General features: G+C 47.5%; 1 protein-coding gene and 5 non-coding genes across 7 annotated transcripts; 5 read left to right on the forward strand and 1 right to left on the reverse strand.

Moving 5' to 3' along the window:
- Positions 1–8,208: 8,208 nt before the first annotated feature.
- On the reverse strand, positions 8,209–13,471 carry ZBTB37 (zinc finger and BTB domain containing 37). 2 transcript variants are annotated; one of them, XM_010213360.2, is made up of 3 exons: positions 12,540–13,471; positions 11,036–11,135; positions 8,209–8,862 (listed from the first exon to the last, which is right to left on the reverse strand). In XM_010213360.2, the coding sequence occupies exons 1-3, from the start codon at positions 13,460–13,462 to the stop codon at positions 8,374–8,376; spliced, it is 1,512 nt and encodes a 503-aa protein (XP_010211662.2). In that variant the 5' UTR covers positions 13,463–13,471; the 3' UTR covers positions 8,209–8,373. The 2 variants fall into 2 exon arrangements, with proteins under 2 accessions (XP_010211662.2, XP_088380556.1); XM_088524430.1 differs by having other exon boundaries at positions 8,209–8,874; positions 12,540–13,465.
- Positions 13,472–18,021: 4,550 nt separating this feature from the next.
- LOC148594726 (small nucleolar RNA SNORD74) lies at positions 18,022–18,101 on the forward strand. Its single transcript, XR_015913351.1, has one exon. It is a non-coding gene; the product is annotated as a small nucleolar RNA SNORD74 (small nucleolar RNA).
- A 920-nt stretch (positions 18,102–19,021) lies between these two features.
- Positions 19,022–19,085, forward strand: LOC148594727 (small nucleolar RNA SNORD75). Its single transcript, XR_015913354.1, has one exon. It is a non-coding gene; the product is annotated as a small nucleolar RNA SNORD75 (small nucleolar RNA).
- A 229-nt stretch (positions 19,086–19,314) lies between these two features.
- Positions 19,315–19,398, forward strand: LOC148594728 (small nucleolar RNA SNORD24). Its single transcript, XR_015913357.1, has one exon. It is a non-coding gene; the product is annotated as a small nucleolar RNA SNORD24 (small nucleolar RNA).
- A 306-nt stretch (positions 19,399–19,704) lies between these two features.
- Positions 19,705–19,787, forward strand: LOC148594729 (small nucleolar RNA snR60/Z15/Z230/Z193/J17). The gene has a single exon (XR_015913353.1). It is a non-coding gene; the product is annotated as a small nucleolar RNA snR60/Z15/Z230/Z193/J17 (small nucleolar RNA).
- Positions 19,788–19,962: 175 nt separating this feature from the next.
- Positions 19,963–20,048, forward strand: LOC148594730 (small nucleolar RNA snR60/Z15/Z230/Z193/J17). Its single transcript, XR_015913352.1, has one exon. It is a non-coding gene; the product is annotated as a small nucleolar RNA snR60/Z15/Z230/Z193/J17 (small nucleolar RNA).
- The last annotated feature ends 1,167 nt before the right edge of the window (positions 20,049–21,215 follow it).

Raw genomic sequence — 21,215 nt, forward strand, 5'->3', positions numbered from 1 at the left:
GATCACAGACTGCAAACTGCTCTGCCAAACAGAAAGGTAACTAAGCAGCACTCTGAAATAACTCCTGTGGCTGCGGGGGTGTGTGTGTGTGTGTGTGTTTGTGTGGGTGTGCGTGCACGTGTGCGCAGAGCGGGGAGAAATCTAAGATTTTTTCAGCATTTTTATGAAAAGAATTAAAGCTTTAAAACAAAATAAACTTTTTTGGTCAACGCTCCAAAGCCATCAAAATGATTATAAGGAAAGATACCCATAACCAGGCATTACAAACCTCTTACCCAAAGCTTCCTGCTTGGGTATCTTCACCAACCTACTAAACACCCAAGAGTCACTGTATACAGCATACTGCATTGAGGGTTACTTAAAATAAAACAAAAAATCAGTTTGGCCCATTTTACATGAAATCAGCTACCTTTTTGTTAAAAAGGTCATACTTAAAGATATTTGAATAGAAATGGACGAATCGCACGTACACACTACTGTCTCAGCCGTTTGTCTCTTTTCTGCCCATTTAGTTAGCAGGTGAGGTCTCAAACAAGAGGAATTCCTTTCCTCACCAAATCCAAGTTTCACTAAGGCTATGATGGATGATCCTTTGGTAAGGGATGACTTTTCTATACATCGAGACAGCTCACAGCACTGCTGCTGGAGAGCATTAAATGAACCTTTGTGATCAGCAAAGGTGGGTGGATGCTCACTCTGCTAAATAACAGAGATGCAAAGAGGCTTTTATGAAAAGAGCCTCTAGAGTATGGGCTGAACAGAAGAGTAAGAAGCACAGCTGCTGCCAAGTCAGCAGGAGATGGGTTGAGCTGAATTTGTTCATAGCATTTGTTAATTCCTTGGAAAGGCAGCTTACTCCCCTGGACATAAAAATCAGCAATATTTTTTCTTTGAACCCATTTCCTCTTTCCAGCTGTGACAGTGGATCATGTACCTCTACCTAGATTGCTAAAATAAAAAAAATATACCTCTAGGCATCAATAAATAAAATAGCAAAGGACTGTCTTCTGAAAGTGTAAATTAGACATCAAATATATTAGAAGAGTTCCTGTGGCCTCCTCTCTCTTGGTCCCAGGTCTGCCAAACAACAATGTTTGCTGTTTTCTCCCTTTTTTATTTTTAGAAGTTTTGCCAGAACAGACTTGTTTTCTTACAGCTAAGTAGCATGAAGTATATTGCAATTTTCAAGCCATTATTTCATATAGCAAAGACCATTTTTATATACTTTAAGGCCATTTAAGAGCCTAGAGAAGGCCCTGAAAACTCCCCTATGGATCTCTCCCTTTCATCGCTCCGATGGCATGGACCAGCCAAAGGGCAGCAGTACCTGGTCCAGCAGCAGCTCTGCTCAAAGGCCTTCAGCTCCAACCTTGATTAGGTGCCACAGGCAAAAACAGAGCAAGCTAAGAGGGATGCGCAGGGAAGCCCAAGCAATTCTCTGGGAAAAGTCAAGCAGCAAAGACCTATTCAAACCATCAACCAGGAAGGTCCCTGCAGGGTCCCTTGACAAGCCACTACGCCCCAAGCTGCATTCAGCAAACAACGCAGCACCAGAATGAAGAGCTGTGAATAAAAGTAGCACAGATGATGAGAGCAGCAAACAGTGCCACCTAACATCATCCTGTTAGCTCTAGCCATCTCTCAAGCAGTCCCAGGTGAGGCACCTCATCTCTGTACTGCTCTTTGTAGCAATTTCTGTAATTCCAAGTTATGTTGGATGAGAAAAAAAAAAAAACAGTGTTTTAAAAGGGTAACCCACACTGTTTCCTCACAATCGAACTTAACCTACCACCTCCTAAATCCTTCTAAGGTTGCAAATCTCTAAGATTCACTAGCCCAAGTGCTTAGGACTTATTTGTATCTGTATTTTTGTCAACTGAGATCTTTCAGAACTCCTGTCTAAAAAGGTTCCTCCTATTTCAAAGAAACAACATTTCTCAAGCTGTAATACTTTGGTTTACAACTGGATTAAAATATAAATTAAATAATAATAATGCTAAATGAGTTTATATTGAAAGACTTTATATATGTATACATATATATGTATATACAGGTATGTGTGTGTGCACTCCCTAATGAGAGCTAGAGGAAGCAAAAGTAATTCCCCGAAGGCTTCTACTCTTCCAACTAGCAGGTTAAACATATCCATTGCAACAATTCCCTGTGCATAAAAGCTAATGAAGCACTGGAAGGTGGGCACTGGTAAACAGCTGGATCACACAGACTGTTAGGAACAGAAAGACAATAAATTATAAGAAGCAGTAGTAACTTGTTCACAGTTGGGATGAGGATAACATTAGAGGAAACCTGAATTTTCTACAGTCTCAGGATTAAGAAGTCAAACAGATAACCTAAGATTACAGTTGCACATGTTTTAGTCAGACCTAAAAGAAAAGATCAGACTTGTCACAAAGAAATGGTAGAAATCACACCAAGCTTCTCCAGCCCGCGAAGCTCTCGTACCATCAGATTCAGCGGGAAGATTCCCGGTAACTCCACTGGGACCAGTGTTGAGCCCAGGCAGCCAGATTCCTTGAAGCCAACACAATCCTAGATCCAAAAGCACCATGCTCCCAATCGGCTTCTTCTTCAAACACCTGAATTATTGATTCTGCTTCTCTTTTAGCTAGCACCCCAGACACCACAGCCCCATCTCCCCTAGTCCCAGCCTCTGCATTTTCTGTATCTCTGTACATGATTTGCAAAATATTTTTTTTCAGCAAAAATACTGAAACAGTTGGAAATATTTCAGAGACAATAGGACTCTTCAGGTAATTTTACTACCTACTTACTATGAGCAAGCTCCAGATAGGAATATTTTAGGCTTCTAAATTAGACTAATTGCAGTAAAACTCTGGCCTGTTGCACTTTTTTTTTTCCTTTTTCTTCCTAAAAAGCTGCAAATCTACTTTAAAGTATTTGAAAAATGCTCTAGGAGCTCTAGGAGGCATTGCTTTCAAAGAGCAGCCAGTGAGGTCTGCATAGTTCTAGCTTTTATTTGGTTACAAATACATACATACATATATATATATATATATATATTCCATGTACATACATATATGTATGTTTTGCATATTAAAATATCCTTTGAATGCCAATGATTAAAATAAAGATTCTTAGCTCATCTGTTGGACCTTCTACTGAAGATGTCAAAGCCCCGTGCATGGATCCAACACCCTGGAGTACTGCTAGCACCACGTCACAGAACAGCAGACCAGCTCACTGGCAACCAGCAGCAGCTCTGCTGAAAGCATCAAGGTCTCCTGGCTTCAAGTCCCAGCTCTGAGCTCCCAGGACACCCTTTCATGGGCAACTTGGAGCCCAAACCATGGCAGAGTCAGAAGTGCAGTGAATCACACCCCCTTGGCTTCTCCCGCCCCAAAAAATGTTTCTGAAGTGGGACAAGCATTTAGCATCACTAATCTGAATAAGCACGCAGATGCATGAACTGTTTGGTTAAATTAGCAGGCATGCCATGCATCCAACTCAAATTTTTAAAAAGATTAAATAATAGGTTTAAAGGGTACTAATTTTTGTCAGTGTTAAACCTGTGACCCAGTCTATCTTGCAAGCGACAGTCTGCATCTTTTCACTTGTCTTTTTGTTTAATACATTAGCTTCTGCAAGAAAGATGAAGTCAGCAGCAAATAAAAGCTACAACTCTGCTCTGGCAAGAAGATGCTTAGGGTGGAATCACCCAAAGAAGACAGCATGAGTCTATTCAAGGATCAGACTGCTTACGATTATTCACAAAACTGGGCATCAAATTAAGTGAAGTTAGTGCTGTGAGAGGCATGGGACTGACTGCCCCAGAAAACAAAGTCACCTGTTGTCACTGACTAAGAGCAGGACAAGCAGAGATCTGTCTTGTCGTTTATTTTCCCCTTGATGTTGGAGAGAGCTGAAATCCTGGCTCGGCGCCTTCTCAATCGTGCCTGTCTCTGCTACGCTTTTCAACAAGACTGGGGCTTGTTCCAAATGTACTTCCAGCTCTGAATAGCAGTCAGCTGGCAACAGAGCCCGTCACTACCAACCTCAGTGACATCTAAGACTCAAACAGAGACACAAAACACTTCTCATTTATACTGCTTTCAGCCACCCAAGCTTCTGAAAGTTAAATTATGTACAAATCACAGCTTGAAAAGACGCTAGCGAAGATCTGGGTTAAGTCAAAGGACTGAACCTGATGCTAGGAGGTGCTGGCAAGGGGTGCTCAAAAATGAATTTCCAGGGCAACACCCTGTTAAGAAGCTTCACAGGGGACTTTGGCCACGGTACGTGGCAGGAAGATGGTACGGAAGTGAGACAGGATTGCTCACCTGTGCTGGCAGCTCTGCTTCTTGCCAGGCTGACAACCCTGGATGGCTCTACGTGTGGTAGTCTCATTTCATAAACCCTGCTCACTCATCCTTTTCCATCCAGCACTTTTTGCTGCCACGTACTCCCCTTGGCAGAGGGCACCGGGGCTTTCTGCTTTTCCCCCCAGCATTGCTGTGGCCGCCCTCCCGCTGCAGGAGGGAGAACAGACAGCTTCTCCCTGCCGCAGCGGCACCGTAGCGACTCGGTTCTTGCTGTTTTCACAGCTATTCCCAGGCAACCAGGCAGCGATGGGGAAACGTTCCCTTCCTGCCGGCCCTGGGGCTCTCTGCAGGCTTGAGGCCATATCCACAGCACTTCACATTCAGAAGGTTTCTCTGCGACAGCAAAGAGCAGAGAAACATGTTCCCCCTCCACTAAAGGAACTGTAGAAACCGGTTATGTTTCTCCTCTTGCCTGAGGCAGGAAACAAATTGGTTAGTGAGCCCTAACTCTGAAGCTGGCAGAAATGTTTAGTAGAGAGGTATTAAAATATGATAGATTTCTCCTCACACCCTCCTTTAATCACAGTTGAAATCACAGTTTTGGCAAAGGGGGGCAGCGGGGGGGAAGGTGGGGATGGCGAGGCCAGGCTGCAGCCCATCTCGGTGCGGGAAGCTGGCGCCGGCTGCTCCAGCTTTGGTGCAACAGCAAGGCGCGACGTGGCCGTGCAGCTAGAGCTGCCATCGCCCTGCTGTGAAAAGCAGCTCCGAGTACATACACCAGTGCTGGAAAACCACTACAGACTTTTTTCCATGTGGTACACAGCTTCCAGGCCCCTATCCTCCCCCCTTGGCCTTCTCTGCACTAAGAGAGGCCATCACTGAAAGAAACGTTTGAGCAACGATTCCCTCCGCGCTGGTTCCACCTTCTAGTGTAGATGAGCCTGAATGTTCTTAATGTCGCTCAAGAAAATGTTAGAGACACCATGATTTCCACACATACATACATACACATCCGATAAACATACAGAAATAATATTAAAATGATTCCCACTACCATACCTTATATTGACTCTAGCTACAAGCTCTAAACTTCACCTCAGTGAGGCCTGGGCAAGAATATTGGCTCTTCTGCATGCAATCAGAAATGATCATTTATACAGTGGCAACCTCTGCACCAAAAAAAAAAAAAAAAAAGAGGAAAAAAAAACCCGCACCCTTCACAAGCTTTTTTTATTTTCCCTTTGTTTTCTGACTAGCCTAGAACAATATGAAGGAACAGTTTCGCATTTTTTCACCAGGCCAATTAGAAGTAGTGAATCAGCAAGAAAGGACACGCTGATCTCCTCCTGGACTGCTAGGATGCTCCTCCATTCACAGTATCAATACAGTAAAACAAAAACTCTATTGAAGAAACTCACAGCTATGCCATACAAATAAGGCATTCAGCATTTCACGTCAGCCCTTCATCACTAAGCCTTGATGGTTTGGTTGCCATCTGTTTCAGAAATATTTTGCTTGTGTAGCAGTTACTGCACCTTCACCCTTCTCTTCACAGCAAGCTTAGAAGGGAAACTTTCCCACTATATTTATATATAATATATGTATATAAATAATTTTATGTTTTTATAGTTTGGTAGTATTCTTTTAAAAGTTCTATTTTAAAACACTTAAAAATCTTTTAAGTAACTAAAGTAACTTTTGATGCTCTCTAGTGTGAACAGGATAGGATTTCAAAGTTTTTAACTTTTTTTCTTTTTGATTTTTGGTAACTTCAAAAGCTATGACTAAAGCAGCATCCTCTGCATACCTCCGTTCCTCCGCAGACCTTGATTGCAATGAAACGTACCTTAGCCACCCTCTCATCTCCCATCTTCCGCGACTGCCCTCTGGCAACCTTACTGTTTCTGTACGATTCTGTTTGACCTTCGACAGGAAGCCGAACGCGGCTGGTCCCTCGCGTGGCCGCTCACCACCTCATCCACCGTGCGACGATGCACTTGGCAGGAGAGGAGAAAGGGACAGAAGGAAAACGAAGGTGAAATATCAGTTTTCCAATTTGTAACTATCCGCAAGATTGTGCTTTGCAGGGATCCTGCTCAGACACTGCAAAGGCTCCTCTCCGCAGAGCGCATCCCGCCTGTGCCGACGCCGGTGCCGAGCCCTCCCTTTCCCGTGCAAACGGGCGCTTGAGCCACGTCTGCTTCCCGAGAGAGAACTGGGAGGAGCAGTGAGACCCTTCGCTCGCACAGAATGGAAGCGAGGTAAGAATAATTCACCCTTCTCTGAAAACAACCGTTAGTCCCAATTTGCAGGTGGGAGGAGTGAGACCTGGAGGGTTTACCTGTGTCCCAAAGGGTGCAGACAGACAGCAGGACAAGCTGCATTTTCACTGATTTGAGTCAACTGCCTGCCAAGATCCCCACTCCAACCACTTGCCCAGCTTGCTTTGCCAAAGCAAGATGAAATGCACTTTTTTAATGTCTCACTGTTCCTCCCATCAGCACAAGGCTCAGAACTTCACCCTTCCTTATGGTACATGTTACATGGCCTCAAGGGAATTCCTTCAACCACACGTGCTCTCCCAGATCCAGTCTGCGCAACCTGTAGTTCATTTCCCCAACTCCATTATAAACAACCCAGCATCAGAAACAAAGAAAACTCTTAAAATATTGCATATTTTTAAAAGACTTCTTCAAAAGATGTCAAGATATTTGCACTTATCTACCTGTCCCATGCGTTTCCGGTTATGAAACATGTAAGCACGTGCAAACGCCCACAACACACAATGCAGGCATCTCTCTCAGGGTTTACTAAACTTGCTCTAAACATCAGAGCGCCTTAGAATATAAAAGTTTAAGTCCATGCAAGGGAAGAGTTGTGATTGCTCTAGGAACCATTAACTTTAAGTTTCCTGAACTGCTATGAGGAAATAAAGTAGGGTTTTCTTTTCTTTTTGTATTTCATTGATAAAAAAAGTTATCAAACTAGTTTGTAGAAACACGGTTAAAAGCAACCACCCATGATTGCTTTGCTGGGATTATAGTATTTCAGTATACCATATTGCTGTTATAAAAGGTAAGTGCACGTAGAGGCGGGAGCGAAGAACGACTTTGGTAGCCAGCCTCTACCTCAGCACCTCCGCCAGTCCAGAACCTCTTGCTGACGCTTGGCAGCGTTCGAAGCACGGCAGCGTGCCGCTCACGAAGCCACAGTGCTCCGTGCTATCCCGATCGGCACCGGCAAAGGAACCGCCCCTCCACAAAACCCTTCCCCAGCACGTCAGAGTCTAATACGAACCTCACAGCTGCTAACTTTCACGTTCAGTAGCCTAAGCGCTTCAGATTTTGCTGAACTCTAGAACATTGCTTTAAAGCCCCCTTTGTAACAAGGGGCAGGAGGCCACACACCTGGAAAGGGCAAGCCAAAAGCCCTAAGATAACGGTTTAAGTAAAAATGTAAAAAGAGACACACTGGGGGAAAAAAATAAAACAAAAAACAGGGATGAATACACTCAGGCAAGGCAGGCTCCACCAGGACAGTCTTCTTGTTTCTCTTTAACGTGGCAACCACCTGGGAAAAGGTGAAAGGCAACTGCATCTTGCCACTGCTGCCCCGTCGAGACGGACCAGCAGGTAGGGCGAGGAGGGCCCTGCGCGGGCTCGCGGCTCGGCATGGCGAGGAGCCAACACCACCAGCAGCACCCGGCTGCTGGCCGCAGCTCTGCAGAGAAGTAAAAATGACTGTTGTCCTGGGTCACTGCCGCGTATCAAAAAATTTAAAATCCTGTCGATCCCTGAATCAGAAGTTGATTGACACAGTTGCTTGGTTTTTCCCCAAGAGGATGAGGAAGAAGGGAGAAAAACTGTTAACACTCTATGTGTGTGTGTGTGCAGGTGTGTGTGAGAGAGAAAAAGAGAGAGAAAAGATTCTTCTATTTTGGCAACATTTTGGGAGCTTCTTTCTGTCCAGTGGTGGCATTGCACTAATCACAGTACCAGCCTGCCAGGTTGGTGCTGACTCTTTAGAGACGAACCGGGAAGACGGTCCTTTCTCCCCGCTCTGCAGCCGCACTTCAGTCGGGCCCAGTCGTGGACACGGATCCCTGCGCCGTCTCCCCCACGGCCACCGCTTCCTCCTGCGGGGGAGACTCTTCCTCCGCCTGCCCCCGAGACGTGACGGTGGTCTCGGGGGAGATGCTGTGGGGCCCCTCCAGAGGCAGGCAGCCCGGGTGGTTCTTGCGAAAGTGCTGGTTGAGGATGGCCTGGAAAGGGAAGCTTTTGCCGCAGACGTGGCAGTGAAACGGCTTGTTGCCCGTGTGCTTGCGGATATGGTATTCCAGCTGATCCTTGCGCGTGTACTTCTTCCCGCACATGCGGCAGACAAAAGGGGTGATGCCCATGTGGAGACGCATGTGCCGGTCCAGGCTGCCTTTCTGGTTGAAGGATTTGGCGCAGTAAATGCAAGTGAGCCGGGGGTTGTAGCGGAACCAGCGCTCCGAAACTTCCTGCTCCCGGAGATACTCCACATAGCCGCTCACTCCAATCATGGCTGATTCCTCCCCCTGTGAGGGAAACTGAGATTTACAGATCAGGCAGCTTAAAAGAAAAATATATGTGACAGGAAAGAAGATCTGTTTCTTCCTTTGCTAGGCCCCAACCCAGGCGAGCAGCGAAGCATGTGCCAAACCTAGAAATCAGCAGCACTAATATCCTCAACCTCAAGCACACATTTAAGTGCTTAATTGGAGCCCTGGGGCTGGAGACAAATGAGCAATCAACTAGAAACCTCTGCTCTGGCTGCCCCTTCTGCCAAGTCACTCACTGCAGCTGGGAGAGAAAACACAACCCCTGTCAGAAGGGCACTTAGCCACTGATTGAGTTCTGCATCAAATGTATCAATGCTCATTATTATCATTTTTTTAATCTTGGGCCAATGTGATTAAAATACAGTACACTGTTTTCTGTTTTATTTACTCTTTTTTTTTTCTTTTTTTAATGTCACTTGGCAAACTTACAGTAAAGTGAAAGCAGACTAAACTATAATTTTCACAGGAAACTCTCTAGGTGTTTTACAGTGAATCAGGCTTGACTAAATGTTATGAAATCAATACCATCTCCACTGTTTTGCAAGGAGGAATCTGTGGCATGGACAACAAAAAGGACTTGTCCAAGTCTCACTACAAGGACTAGCAGGAACCTCAACATCTGCTGAAGCCAGAAAGAAAAGCAGTTCCCAACCAGAGGCTCAGGAACAGCCACATGCCCCATCCTTCATAGACAGAAATCAGAGTCAGAAGTGATGCAAAAAGACAGTCTCCTGGATGCCTCCTCTCATGGATGGTGCCAAATTCATAGCCCTAGTCCTAAACCACTCTGGATGATGCCAAATGGAGACAATCAACCAGTATAAGCACAGGAGCGCTGCTCCAGCAGCAACTGGGCTGAGCAACAGCCTAACTGTGCCAGAAGCCATGAAATCTGACTGTAGAAGCAATGGTAAGCTGCTTAGGACTAAATGTGATAACAAAGCTGTGGTACTTTCCATTCCACTACTGCCACTAGGCAGGGATTACCAGGAGGCTCTATTTATAGCATAAATATGGCAACACCAGGAGAGTGGAAGGCAATGATACTTTCCCATGTAAGTAGAAACCTACAGCTCTAAGCTTGAGGCCATTTCACCATGGAGAAATAACAGTAGCTTTTCCATACTTAAAGCTAAAATTGTTTTGCATGTTGCATTTGCCCTGCAGGATTAGTTTGACCTGAAATTTTCTAGATGCATTCTGAGGACATAAAAGTTTTCAGCAGCGTTTGAAGGAAAAGGTATCTTTTTTTCTTTTTTTTTTTTTTTTGTCAAATTAATTACAAAGCAGACAGAAATTGCGGGGTGCTTTTTCAATTAATTTGGTCTTACCCAAAGTCCAAGCCACCTGGCAACTCCTCACCTGCTCCCAGCAAAGTCATTTCATTAAGAACTTCATTAAGAATTTCATTATTGCCTAATGTGTCAGGGACACAGGGTCAGTCTGCAGCTGCGTCGTGGGAAGCATTTGCAGCACAGCAGCAGTGCAACGCTGGCTGTGTGCAAGAACAAAGTGATACCAAAATGATTATGCCAGCAAGCCCACTTCACACACCACCTCCAACCCCAAAACTGGGTCCCAAGAAGGCAAAGGAGTAAGTCAGAGCCACTTTATGCTGAAAAAGCTGCTATGCTGCACAGAGACCCCTGCTCAAATCCACACCCCCTAGGGCTCTGGTGACACTTCATCCAGAGGGTTTCCTGGGGAGTGTTTTGATACTAGCATGGAGAGATTCAGATTTTGTCACCCCTCATTCTACAGAAGCCAGCGAACAGTGAAGCCGCGAGCTCTGGCTTTCGCTGACCGTGTTTGCTGGGCAGATCCAACTCTGCAGGTGAATGGGGTTTCTCCTCAGGAGCTGGTGGCCTGCCCAGAATGAACATTGATATTTTGTGCCCTTAGACAACAAGGGAAGCTCCTCACACTTTCCAGGTAACTGGCTGAGATCCCAAATAACAGGCAAAATCAGTTTTAAGCCATACCCTGATAGCATACGTTCTGAGCGTGAACAGCTAAACACTTGGCAGTAATAAAAGGTCCTTATTTTGCAGACAGTTTTGCTTGCAAATATAAATTCATGTATGGCATCACAAGAGTCAGCTTAACCTTCAACACCAACATTTACTCGCAAACTTCTCGAGCTGCCTACCTGGGAACTGGGCTGCTTGGGCTCATCCATCCGCCCGGGAGACTCGCTTTTTGATCTGTACCGCTCGGTCACAGCAACCATGCTGCCAGAAGGGCTAAATCTGTGGGGTGGGGGAAGAGCGTAAACGGAGTTTTTAATGGGCATCTGGTCACTGCGGTGCTTAGAGCAATGGGTGAGCAATAGAGGCACCTGTATAGCATCTCTTCGTCCTCACCAGCTAACACACAGTGGGTGGAATGCGGAACAGTGCAAGTATAAAGGAAAAACCAAGTCATACCGGTCTGTTGGTTCAGTCTTAACATCTGAAAAATAAAACTGAGTCATTTGGCTTCTAGTTCAGTAACAGAAGAGCTTTTTGGTTACTATTGCAAGGAAGTACCCTGATCTGGGCCCAGTGATTCAGAAATTGTACAAGAGCAGAAGACACCAGTTTGCTAAGGACCCCGCCGTTGACGCCCTCTCCCTCTCCCCCTCACCGGAGCGAAGCTGCGCAGCACAGCAGGGACGCCACGGGCTCCACGTAGGAATCAGTGGATATTGTTTGGTATGCTGCACTCAGTGCCCAAAGCTAATTGACCCAAGGAAAAGGATTAGGAAATTAGGCAAGGATTGCTGTCCCAAGGGCCACCCAAGATCATTCCAAAGAGTACAGATCACACATTGCTTTATCAACCAACAAGTGATGGAATATCCACTGCTTCCTGACTGCTGCCCCAGGGGGACTAGAGGGACTGAGCCAGAGGAGAGGCAGATGTGAAAGGAAACCCCACAAGTACAAAACCCCACAAACACAGATCTGGACTTCGTCAGACCCGTTCTTTGGTTGGAGCTAAGGGCAAGAGAACAAATGCTGAAGGGGAAGCAGATGGATGGAGAGGCAGCACACAGATTGCATCGTCCATTACAAATAAAGGCTTTCTGCTCTTTTGCATAAATCAGCACAACAGCAGAGGCCAATGGGCTCCCCGCTTCTGTCACTTCAGAAGATGTGAACCCATGACCCACTGCTGTCCTGAACCACTGGGAGGAAGACCTCCTCTTGACCTACAGCTGGTGTCCAGCTTGTTTCTAAAGTGGAACAATCCACAGATTTTCAGGCCAGAAGGCATCGTTACCACGGTACTTTGCATAACACATGCTGTATCTGACCTAATTAATTCCAGTGCTGAGCACAATATCTACAGTGGCTGAGCTACAGCAGCTTTTTTTAGACAAAAATCCCACCTCAGTTGAAAGACAGAGGTAGAAATTCAGATCTATGCATCAGTAACAGCTCATTTCCCAAGCTAAACTGTGACTGGAGATCTGGATCTGATCACTACCTAGCCAACACATTAGGACTAGAAATAGCTCTCCACAAAGAAAATCCTCCAGTGCTTATGCTTAAAACAGCCATGTGAAATGCGAAAAACACATGACAAGAAAAGGCCAACCCAGTTAAGTGAAAATCTTTCACAATCTGCCCTTAGATCCAAGCTCAGTAAAGAAGTTAAAGGAAACTCACCTGTCAATCTCACTGCTGGTTGGCCTGACCACCTTGGCCCCTGAGGACCCTAATGTGTAAGTCTCTTGGCCCATCGATCCGTGCCCCGTGGTGTCGATCACCATGGCCGTGACCTCCTCGGCGCTGCTCCCATCTTCCCCCGACGGCTGATTCTCGGCCGCCAGCCACTCCTCCAGGTTCTCCGTTTTTATGCGCACGCCGCCCAGAACCCGGACGTCGTCGTCGGTCCGTCCCCCGCGCTCTCCCATGCCCGTCTCCACGTACCACTGTCCCGCTCTGTTAATGCGCAGGATGGGCTCCCTGCTCTCCACGTCCGAGCTCTGCTCAATTATCTGGGGGCTGGTGGACTCCTCCGGAGGGCTGAGCTCCCGGATGTCCAGCACGGTGCTCACCTGGCCCAGGCGGCTCCCTTTCGGGGTGTTGTGACGGGGGCTCAGCGAGCGGTTCAGATTTGGCGTCACCCGGTGAGACTCCGGCGGTCTCTCCTGATGCTTTGTCCTGGTCTGGCTCAACTCTGCTTCCACCTCCGCCACGTTAATTTTGAAGTGAATTCCCTCAAGAATCTGCGTGCACTTGTCTATGATGTGCTGCATCTGCAAGAAACTGGCCGCCGTTAGGTAACTTATGATGTCAGCCAGCTGCAGGCAAATTCTCCCAGTGTAACAAAAGGAGAGGAGCTGCTCAAAAACGGAAGGGTTCTTGATGACAGAGATGGACACGGTGCTCATTTCGTTGAGGGACATGTGGTCGCGGAAGTAGGGCGAGCTGGCAGCCAGCACCACCTTGTGCGCGCGGAAGGCCTGTCCCTGCACGTTGACCACGATGTCGCACAGGCGGCCCTGCATGCGCAGCTGGTTCAGGTGGCTCAGCACCGAGTTGCTGAAGTCGGGAATCTCCAGCTGAATGTTCCCACTCTTCTCCATGGCGGTCCCGGCAGCAGCACACAACCCTACTGAAAGAGGGGAGAAGCAAAACGCATCATTAACCAAGCTGGTTCGCTGCCTGCACCGAGAACATCTTTCATCTGCTTTCACTCAGTATGAAACACCGAGAGCTATTTCACTGCCTCAGTTGCAAGAGGCTTGCAGCAGTTCTCTGATCTTTCTGCTCTGCACATCACCCTGTACAAAACCCATAGGAAAACACCCCGATAGGTCCCCCTTCCCTGTGGCTTAACTGCTCTAAACAGCTCAGTTTTTGAGCCTCAGTAAAAGCATATTTTCATTGTAAAGAGAACATTAAAAATGGTTCAGATTCTAAAAATAGGTAACTGATTGCATAATGGATTAAAATACTTAGCACTGGTACCTTCTAAGCCCTTTGAAAGAGGCATATAATATTGTTATCCCTCGTTTGTAGGACAGGAATCAAGAAGGAGACAAATACTTCTCAGGAGCTAAATACTCTTCAGAGAGTTTTGGAAATCTGAGCAGCACATATTTGAACTTGAGATCTCCTAAGCACATCGTTTAAACCAAGATGTTCATCGTTTGTGGCACTTCTGACATGCAGCAGAAAACAGGAAAGAGGCCAAGGAAAGAATGCAGTTCTCAACAATGATTCCTTAGACCATTCCCTAGGCACAAATGATGCCAGAAGAACAGAAGTAAACATTTCTGCAGTTTGAGATTTCGCATACAGCAAAACATGACTTAGGAATAATAGGGATCCACAAAGAAACTTACTAAGTTTCCCTTTCATATTTTTTTTAATATAATCCTCACTTTTCATTTTGGCAAGGTCAGAAAAGGAGCCTTGACCATATATGGTAAAAATTTGAAATGAGCCAAAATTAGATGCAAGCTCACCAAAAAAAAAAAAAAAAGAAGAAGAAAAAGAAAGAAGAAGGAAAAAAGCAAATATATTCATTAAAGATCACTCATGCCATGAAGAGCTTCCAAGCTGGATGGCATCTGAAGTGTTGATTAGGCAGAACACTGCAGACATCAAAACAATTTCAGGCAGTCCAGGAATATCCAGGCCCGTATTGAGTCTGCTTCGGAAGATGTCAGAACCAAAGGGACTAGCACATGCATGAAGTTAAGCACATATATATGTGTATATATATATGTGCCTTGGAAGGGCAGAGGCCTGGAGCTTCTACGTTTGTTTTTTTTTCAGAGGCTGCTGCAGGATTGTGCATGTTTACATGTCAAAGCAGACTTTGTGCAAACTTGGCAAAATATGTTACTAAACCTGAAGCTGCAGAGCAGCCTGTCAATCTCACAGATTGTGCAAAGGGCTCCGTCGGCAGCCCATGGCTGCTCGGCGAGCGGGCAGGCGAGGTGGGAAGCTGGGAGCTGCACGAAGCTTCCCGGGGCACAACTGAGCATTGCCACATCTCAACACATCCGCCCTCCCCCTGCCTTTGACAGGAAGAGGCTAGGGGAGAAAGACAAAAGAAAGAAGCACCAAAAAAACACCAAAATGGCAGAAGCAACCATAGTGCACATAAACCTATGTCAACACAACGTGAAGAGCAGAAGTTCGACCACGCAAAACCCAGCGAAAGTCTGATGCCTCACCTGTGACATTAATGGTAACATGCAAGGAGGGGAATGGGGCTGGTGTCCTTGTATCTTCCCGTTTTCTTCTGATGTAGTAAGAAGGTCTTCAAACTTTTTGCCCCCTTCCCCTTTAGGAAAAAGAAAAAAAACATAGCATAGAGGAACACAGTTCTCTTTACAGGCACAGGGCTGCCAAGTTGTGTCACTCATCATTTGCCACAGGACTATTAGCAATATTAGCTCTCACATGCCGTCCCGTCCCACCCCTAACCACAGAGGCAAGGAGATACCACATCTTACAGGGCGAGATTTCCCACCGTCTGCTCAGGTTTTTCATTATATATCTGGTCACTAAAACAAGAAAATGGAAAGGCAAACAACCTGAATAACTTATTTCCTCTGTTACCTGGCTGGTATCTCCGGGCCTCACCCCACAGGCATTTAAACACACACATAGTTTTACTCAAGTGAGCCATTTTACGGTATCGGCGGGACCACTCACACGCCTAAACCACGCTGGGTATTCACGCCCGCTCACGAGACGAGGACCTTAATCTCCCATCTTCCCCGCGGCCAGTTTCCAAGTCGATAAGATCCGCGCATTCCCTCGCTCCAGGCAAACGAGCCGAGAGCCGCTCGCACGCGCAGCACCGCGAGGAGGCCCGGCCACGAGCTCCCCGCACGTACGCAACGAGGGGGAAAGAAAGAGAGCAAAAAAAATCCGCTGCGAGCTACTGACACCGACGGCATGTGGCCACGGTCAGGAGACCCTGCTCCCGAGGGAGCCCGGAAACTCCGTGAGCCTTCCCTGCTGCTGGTCCAAAGGCAGGGAAAACTCCTGCCTCTAAGTGCAGAGAAAAGAACCTGCAAAGGTCTGGTTACCTCGATACCCAAGCAGGGATGTTTTATGGTGTGTTTTGGGGATAACCTACTTAAGGCACTGGCAAGCGGGTAATCCTCCTTTTCACTTTGAACACCTCTCTTATCAGGAAACAGATTCTCTCCGCTTGGTATTAGGTCGCCACCTCAGCTGGCACCGCAAGGAGATCCCAGCTTCTGCTGGTGCGGGACCGCGCGTTCACACTCCTCACCCGCGGGACGAGCGGCGTCTCCGGCCGAGCAGCGCTCCTGGCAGAGAGCCTGGCGAGACACCCAGCTGCTTCTAACACAGCCTAAAGCACCAGCCTTGGACCTCCCTCTCCGGGCAAACGCCCTTCGCGGGGACAGCGGCCAGCAGGGATCCCCGTCCACAGCTGGGGGCACCGACATCCACCCTGAGTGTAGCCGTGGGCAGGAGCTTTGGAGGGGGTTTTGTAAGGACTGAACGAATGGAAAGGCCTTGGGGTTTGGCATGGGAACAGCCACTGCTCAGGCTCAACCTGCCTGCTTCAAGCTAAGGATCTCAATAAACATAATAAGAGATTCTGCTCCAAACTGCAACGGAGGCTGCTGCCGTCCTCAGCCATCTGCTCCTCTGCCGCCTCCGCCAGCGGAACCCGACGACAGCGCCACGAGCAGGTGCCTCCATGGCACGAGCCAGGAACCCGACGGCCTCCGAGAAACCCGCTGAGCGGAGCGGGCGCCTTCCCGGGAGAGACACCGGACACGGTGACAGCCCGTGCTCCGCAAGAGAGCCGGGCGCCAAACGGAGCCGAGGGACCCGCGCAGCCGACCTGCTCCTCGCTCTCCGCTCCCGCATCCCTCCCCAGCTCACGCTCCATTCCCGAGCTCACTCCCCATGTTCCCAGCTCCTTGCCCACCATTCCCAGGCTCATTCCCGAGGTTGCCAGCTCCTTGCTCGCCATTCCCAGCTCCTTCCTCCGCAACCCCGGCTCCGTTCCGGGCTCCGTTCCCGGCTTCATCCCGGCCCTTTCCCTCCGCTCGCCGCTCCCTGCCCAGCCCCTCCCGCTCCCGCTCCCGCCCTCGCAGCGCTCGCTCGGCCCCGGTCCCGCCGCCTCCCCCGGCGGCTCCGCGGGGCGCGGGGCGGCCCCGGGGAGGGGGCGGCGGCTCCGGGGGGCGGGGCGGGCCCGGCCCCACCCCGCCCGGCACCGCCCGGTGCCTCCCGGTGCCTCCCGGCGTCCGGCGCTGCCCGCGGCGGCTCCTACCTCCCGGGGGTGGGAACGGCCCCGAGCGCCGTCCCGGAAGCGAAACCCCCCCCGAGCACGCCGCACCGGAAGAAAATCCCCGCCCGGCGCGCATCGCCCCCACCGCCCCGCTCCGCCCCTGCCCCCGCCTCCGCGCGGGCGGGGCCTCCCCGCCGCCCCAGCGATGGCGGGAACCAAAGCGGCGCGGCCGCGTTGCACGGGGAGCGCGCGCGCAGGGAGCCGCCTTCCGGCGCCGGCCTATATAAGGAGAGGCGGAGGGCCGCCATTTCCTTTCGGCGCGCGGCGGCGTGAGGCGTGAGGTGAGTTCGGTCCCCGGGGGGACCCGGCCCCCTTCGCCCGCGCTTCCCCTCGCGCCCTGCGCGGCGGGGCCTGGCGGGGCGCTGCGGGCGGTGCCTGCGCCTCGGCGGGGCGGATGGAGGAGGATGGAGCGGGATAGGGCGCTCCTGAGGCCCAGCCCGCGTGCGGAGAGGCCGAGTGTAGCGGGAGCAGCGGCCCCGCTGCAGGCGTGAGCGGGGCCTGCGGGGGTCCCCGTGGACGTGGGGGGTGCTGGTGGGGGCGCATGTGGCCTTTCTTAAAGACACTGTTGACTAATATGTGGAAATAGTGCAAAGCACAGTAGGGGTTTTGTGGTGGGACTTTGTAGCCTTCCGTGAATCAGCTTGATAGCCAGAAGTTGGTGCCACGTTAAGGAGGACATTTTACTCATTGGGAAAATGTGGGCAGTTCACTGCAGGGTAGTCCATTTCTAAATGCAGGGCTGCATTTTTTTCTTACATCTCTCTGCTTGGATAGCAGATTCCTGAGTGTTAAGGCTTGAGGCCTCAAACCCTGTACATTTAGAGTAGCACAGTAGTTCATTATTTGCTGTCCATGAGCCTGCACATGATGAAAACTATGTTGGTAGGGACATCTGAGACGCTGATGAATGCCAACATAGCTGAGCTGGGCATGGAGCATCTCGTATCTGGCATGGCTGAAACACCACGTGGTCCTGTGTGAGCAGCCAAACTCGGTTAATGGCGGCAGGACTGACTAAATACTTCCACTGTAAGACTGAAACCACAGGAAACTCAGAAATTTAATATTGTCGTTTTTCTACAGGCTAAATTTCAATGCTTAAGAACATGGCTAGCAATGTTTTGCTGCCTTGTCTCAGGAGAGTTGGAATTTTGCTTGTAGTTTTAAATTAAGCTTATACATTTTAGTTGTGAATATTTTCTTCTCGGACTATGTCCGGTCTTAGAAGAAAAACGAATGGATCCTTTTCCTTTTTTTCCAGATAAGATGCCTGAAGTAAACCTTTTCTTCTCCTTTGGTGCAAAACAGGTGGGCACTACTTCTGAAATGTGATATTTGAGATGTGAAACCTGTGCCTGCTCTGCAGGTACATTTTAGCAACTAGGCTGTATTTCAGGAATTTGGTAATTAGTAACTGCTTGAAATCTCTAATCAGAATGCAGAATTACAGTAGATACTGTATGAGTTCATTACTGCTATTTCACCATCTGTAGCAGTGGGTGGCTTGTTATTTGGGAAAAGTAACTGTCAGATGTCTATTCTAAAAAATAGAATCATAGAATGCTTAGGGTTGGAAGGGACCTCTAGAGATGGTCTAGTCCAACCCCCCTGCACCCGCAGGGTCACCTAGAGCACGTGGCACAGGACTGCGTCCAAGCGGGTTTTGAAGATCTCCAGAGAAGGAGACTCTACAACCTCTCTGGGCAGCCTGTGTCAGTGCTCTGTCTCCCTCATAAGTTCCTGTGGAACTTTTGGTGCTTCAGTTTGTGGCCATTACCTCTAGTTCTGTCAGTGGCCACCACTGAAAAGTACCTGCAACTATTGGAGTTATTGTTACTTCCCTAAACCGGAGAGCCTCTGATGTACATTTAAGAGTAGTGGACAGAAGGGATTTCTGAAAACTCCATACTGAGGCTTTCTCTTAGTGTCACTCTAAATCCCTTGATCAGTTCTTCTGGTGTTTGAATCTCTGATATCTCTTCCCAGATCTGCCCCCAAAGTTGGAGACTTGCTACTTCACAAGGTAATTTTGTTTTTTTAAATTCAGTGTGAAATGAATTTGTGGCTTCTGGTTCATATAGATACAACTTTTAATTTTTACATCAGGAGGCAAACTTTATCCCCTCAGTTGAGTTCTCCCTCTGGTGCCACCGTGATGACATTTATTTGCTACTCTTGACCAAGAGAGTGATGAGAACTTTTACCACCATTATCTCCATCTGAGAGGCACAACAGCAGAGTGCTTCCAGGGGTTTTGACTTTTGGACATAAGTTTCACAGGTGTCTTTTTTTTTAGGCTTTGAATCATGCACTTGGAAGACTTAAAGAAATCTTACCTGGTAAGAAACTTCATAAAATCTCTTTTTTCTTGTCTGTGGAAGTGGCTTGGGATTTATTCTACTAAATTGCTGAAAAGTGTTTGCTGCTGTTAAAAAGACTTTTGAATAGTTCTTGATATGTTTTGTACAGAGGGCTTTTAATTTGCTTAAAGTTATTGCAAGAAAGGAGTGTTAGTTTGGAACAATTATTCCAAAGCAGATACAGTGATGATAACATAGTTCAGCAGAATATCCTGTGATGAGCAGAGATTTGTCTTTCGCTCCTGTCTGATGTATCTAGCTGTTGTGATTTCCTCACAGCAGGTCTAGCTCATGCCAAGGTGGTGAAGGAAATTTTTATCTTTTTTTGTCTTGCAGGCACTGAAAGATGAAGCATTAAGCTGTGCAAGGTAAATGTCTTATTACCTTTGTGTATTAAATGGTGTGTGTGTGTATATATATCCCTAACCTATGAAGGCTGCATATGATGACAACATAGTTCAGCAGATAAGCTGTGATGATCACACTGCTATTGTCTTTCGCTCCTATCTGATGCAGTCTCCTTTGATAATAATTAATAGCATCCATTAATAAACTGCTCAGCATTAAAAGTTATGCAGATAAATAGAATGTAAGAATATGCCCTTGTGAATTTAACCACAAACAGTGGAATCAATTTGCTAATCTTGGTTCATCAGATTTTAGTGCTTCAATTCCTGTAAGCAACTGTTGCTTTGCAGGCTTCTCGGTACAGAACGATGTAGGATGTCTGTGTAGTGCAAGAAACTTTCAGCTGTTGGTGAAGACAAGGCCTTGTTAACTGAAGGTAACTTTTTTGGATGAATACTATGATTGGATTTTTTTTTTAGAATCTTAATGTCTCATAGTGAATGCAAGAATGCTAATGAAAAGCTTTTTCTGGGTTATGCAGGCATTGTCACACAGTTCATAACATGGAGCTCTGTGATTTAAAAGTTCTCTCTTTCAATTTGAATAGTCTCTTGGGAGAAAAATTAAATGTTCTGGAGAGTACTGTGTGTTAGCTTATGAAATTTCTTTGTGGCGGGGGCTGGGGAGTGTAAACATCACTGTAAATGATGTTGAATCAGGTCTCTGATCCCTGTGAGGATAAAACTTGACTAAACACTGATACAGTCTTTCGCTAGAACTGTCATTCTGGGCAAAAACTTTATGCTGGAGCCTATCTAACAGTAATTTTTCCTTTGCAGACTTTCAGAGTGCTTCTGGCCATGATGTAAGTAGTTATAACTCTGCAAGTAGAATATAAAAATATGTCTAGAATATGCCTGTGAAATGAAGTCTTAAGTTGAGAGGGGGGAGATGGTGTTGGCTGCTGCTTGCATCCAAGTTAAAAATAGAAGGATGCTAAAATAGTAGCTATAAGTTAAAAATAGAAGGAGAGAACTGTAGGATAAGGTGCCCTACCTTGGCTGGCTTGTTTGTGTGAAGCTGTTATGGTGCTCTGTGCCTGTGAGCCTTGTAGGTTGCTCTGATAGCACCATTTGAGCATTTGCCCTCTTTGCCACACCAGCTGTAGCCTAAAGTAGATAGCTGTCCACTGGAAGCTGCCTGTGTGATGAGATGTGAATAAACTGACTTCAATCGTGGAGGTCTGCAATTAGCTCTATCTGACTTCAGGCATCTGACTAGATTTTTTCTTTTTCTCTGTTGGCTTGTGGGTTGTCCTGACTCTTATTTTTGTTGCAG

This window comes from Tinamus guttatus, unplaced genomic scaffold (assembly GCF_059628265.1).
Source record: "Tinamus guttatus ecotype Peru unplaced genomic scaffold, ASM5962826v1 Tinamus_guttatus_pri_ptg000211l, whole genome shotgun sequence".
In the NCBI taxonomy this organism is placed as follows: domain Eukaryota; kingdom Metazoa; phylum Chordata; class Aves; order Tinamiformes; family Tinamidae; genus Tinamus; species Tinamus guttatus.

Bases quoted from the DNA above. Each gene is read 5' to 3' on its own strand.
- ZBTB37 (XM_088524430.1), bottom strand. From the start codon at position 13,462: ATGGAGAAGAGTGGGAACATTCAGCTGGAGATTCCCGACTTCAGCAAC. The intron at 11,136-12,539 runs GTGAGTTTCCTT...CCCACCCCACAG, and splicing joins ACCAGCAGTGAGATTGACAG to ATTTAGCCCTTCTGGCAGCA. The intron at 8,875-11,035 runs GTAGGCAGCTCG...TGTAAATCTCAG, and splicing joins CCAAGCAGCCCAGTTCCCAG to TTTCCCTCACAGGGGGAGGA.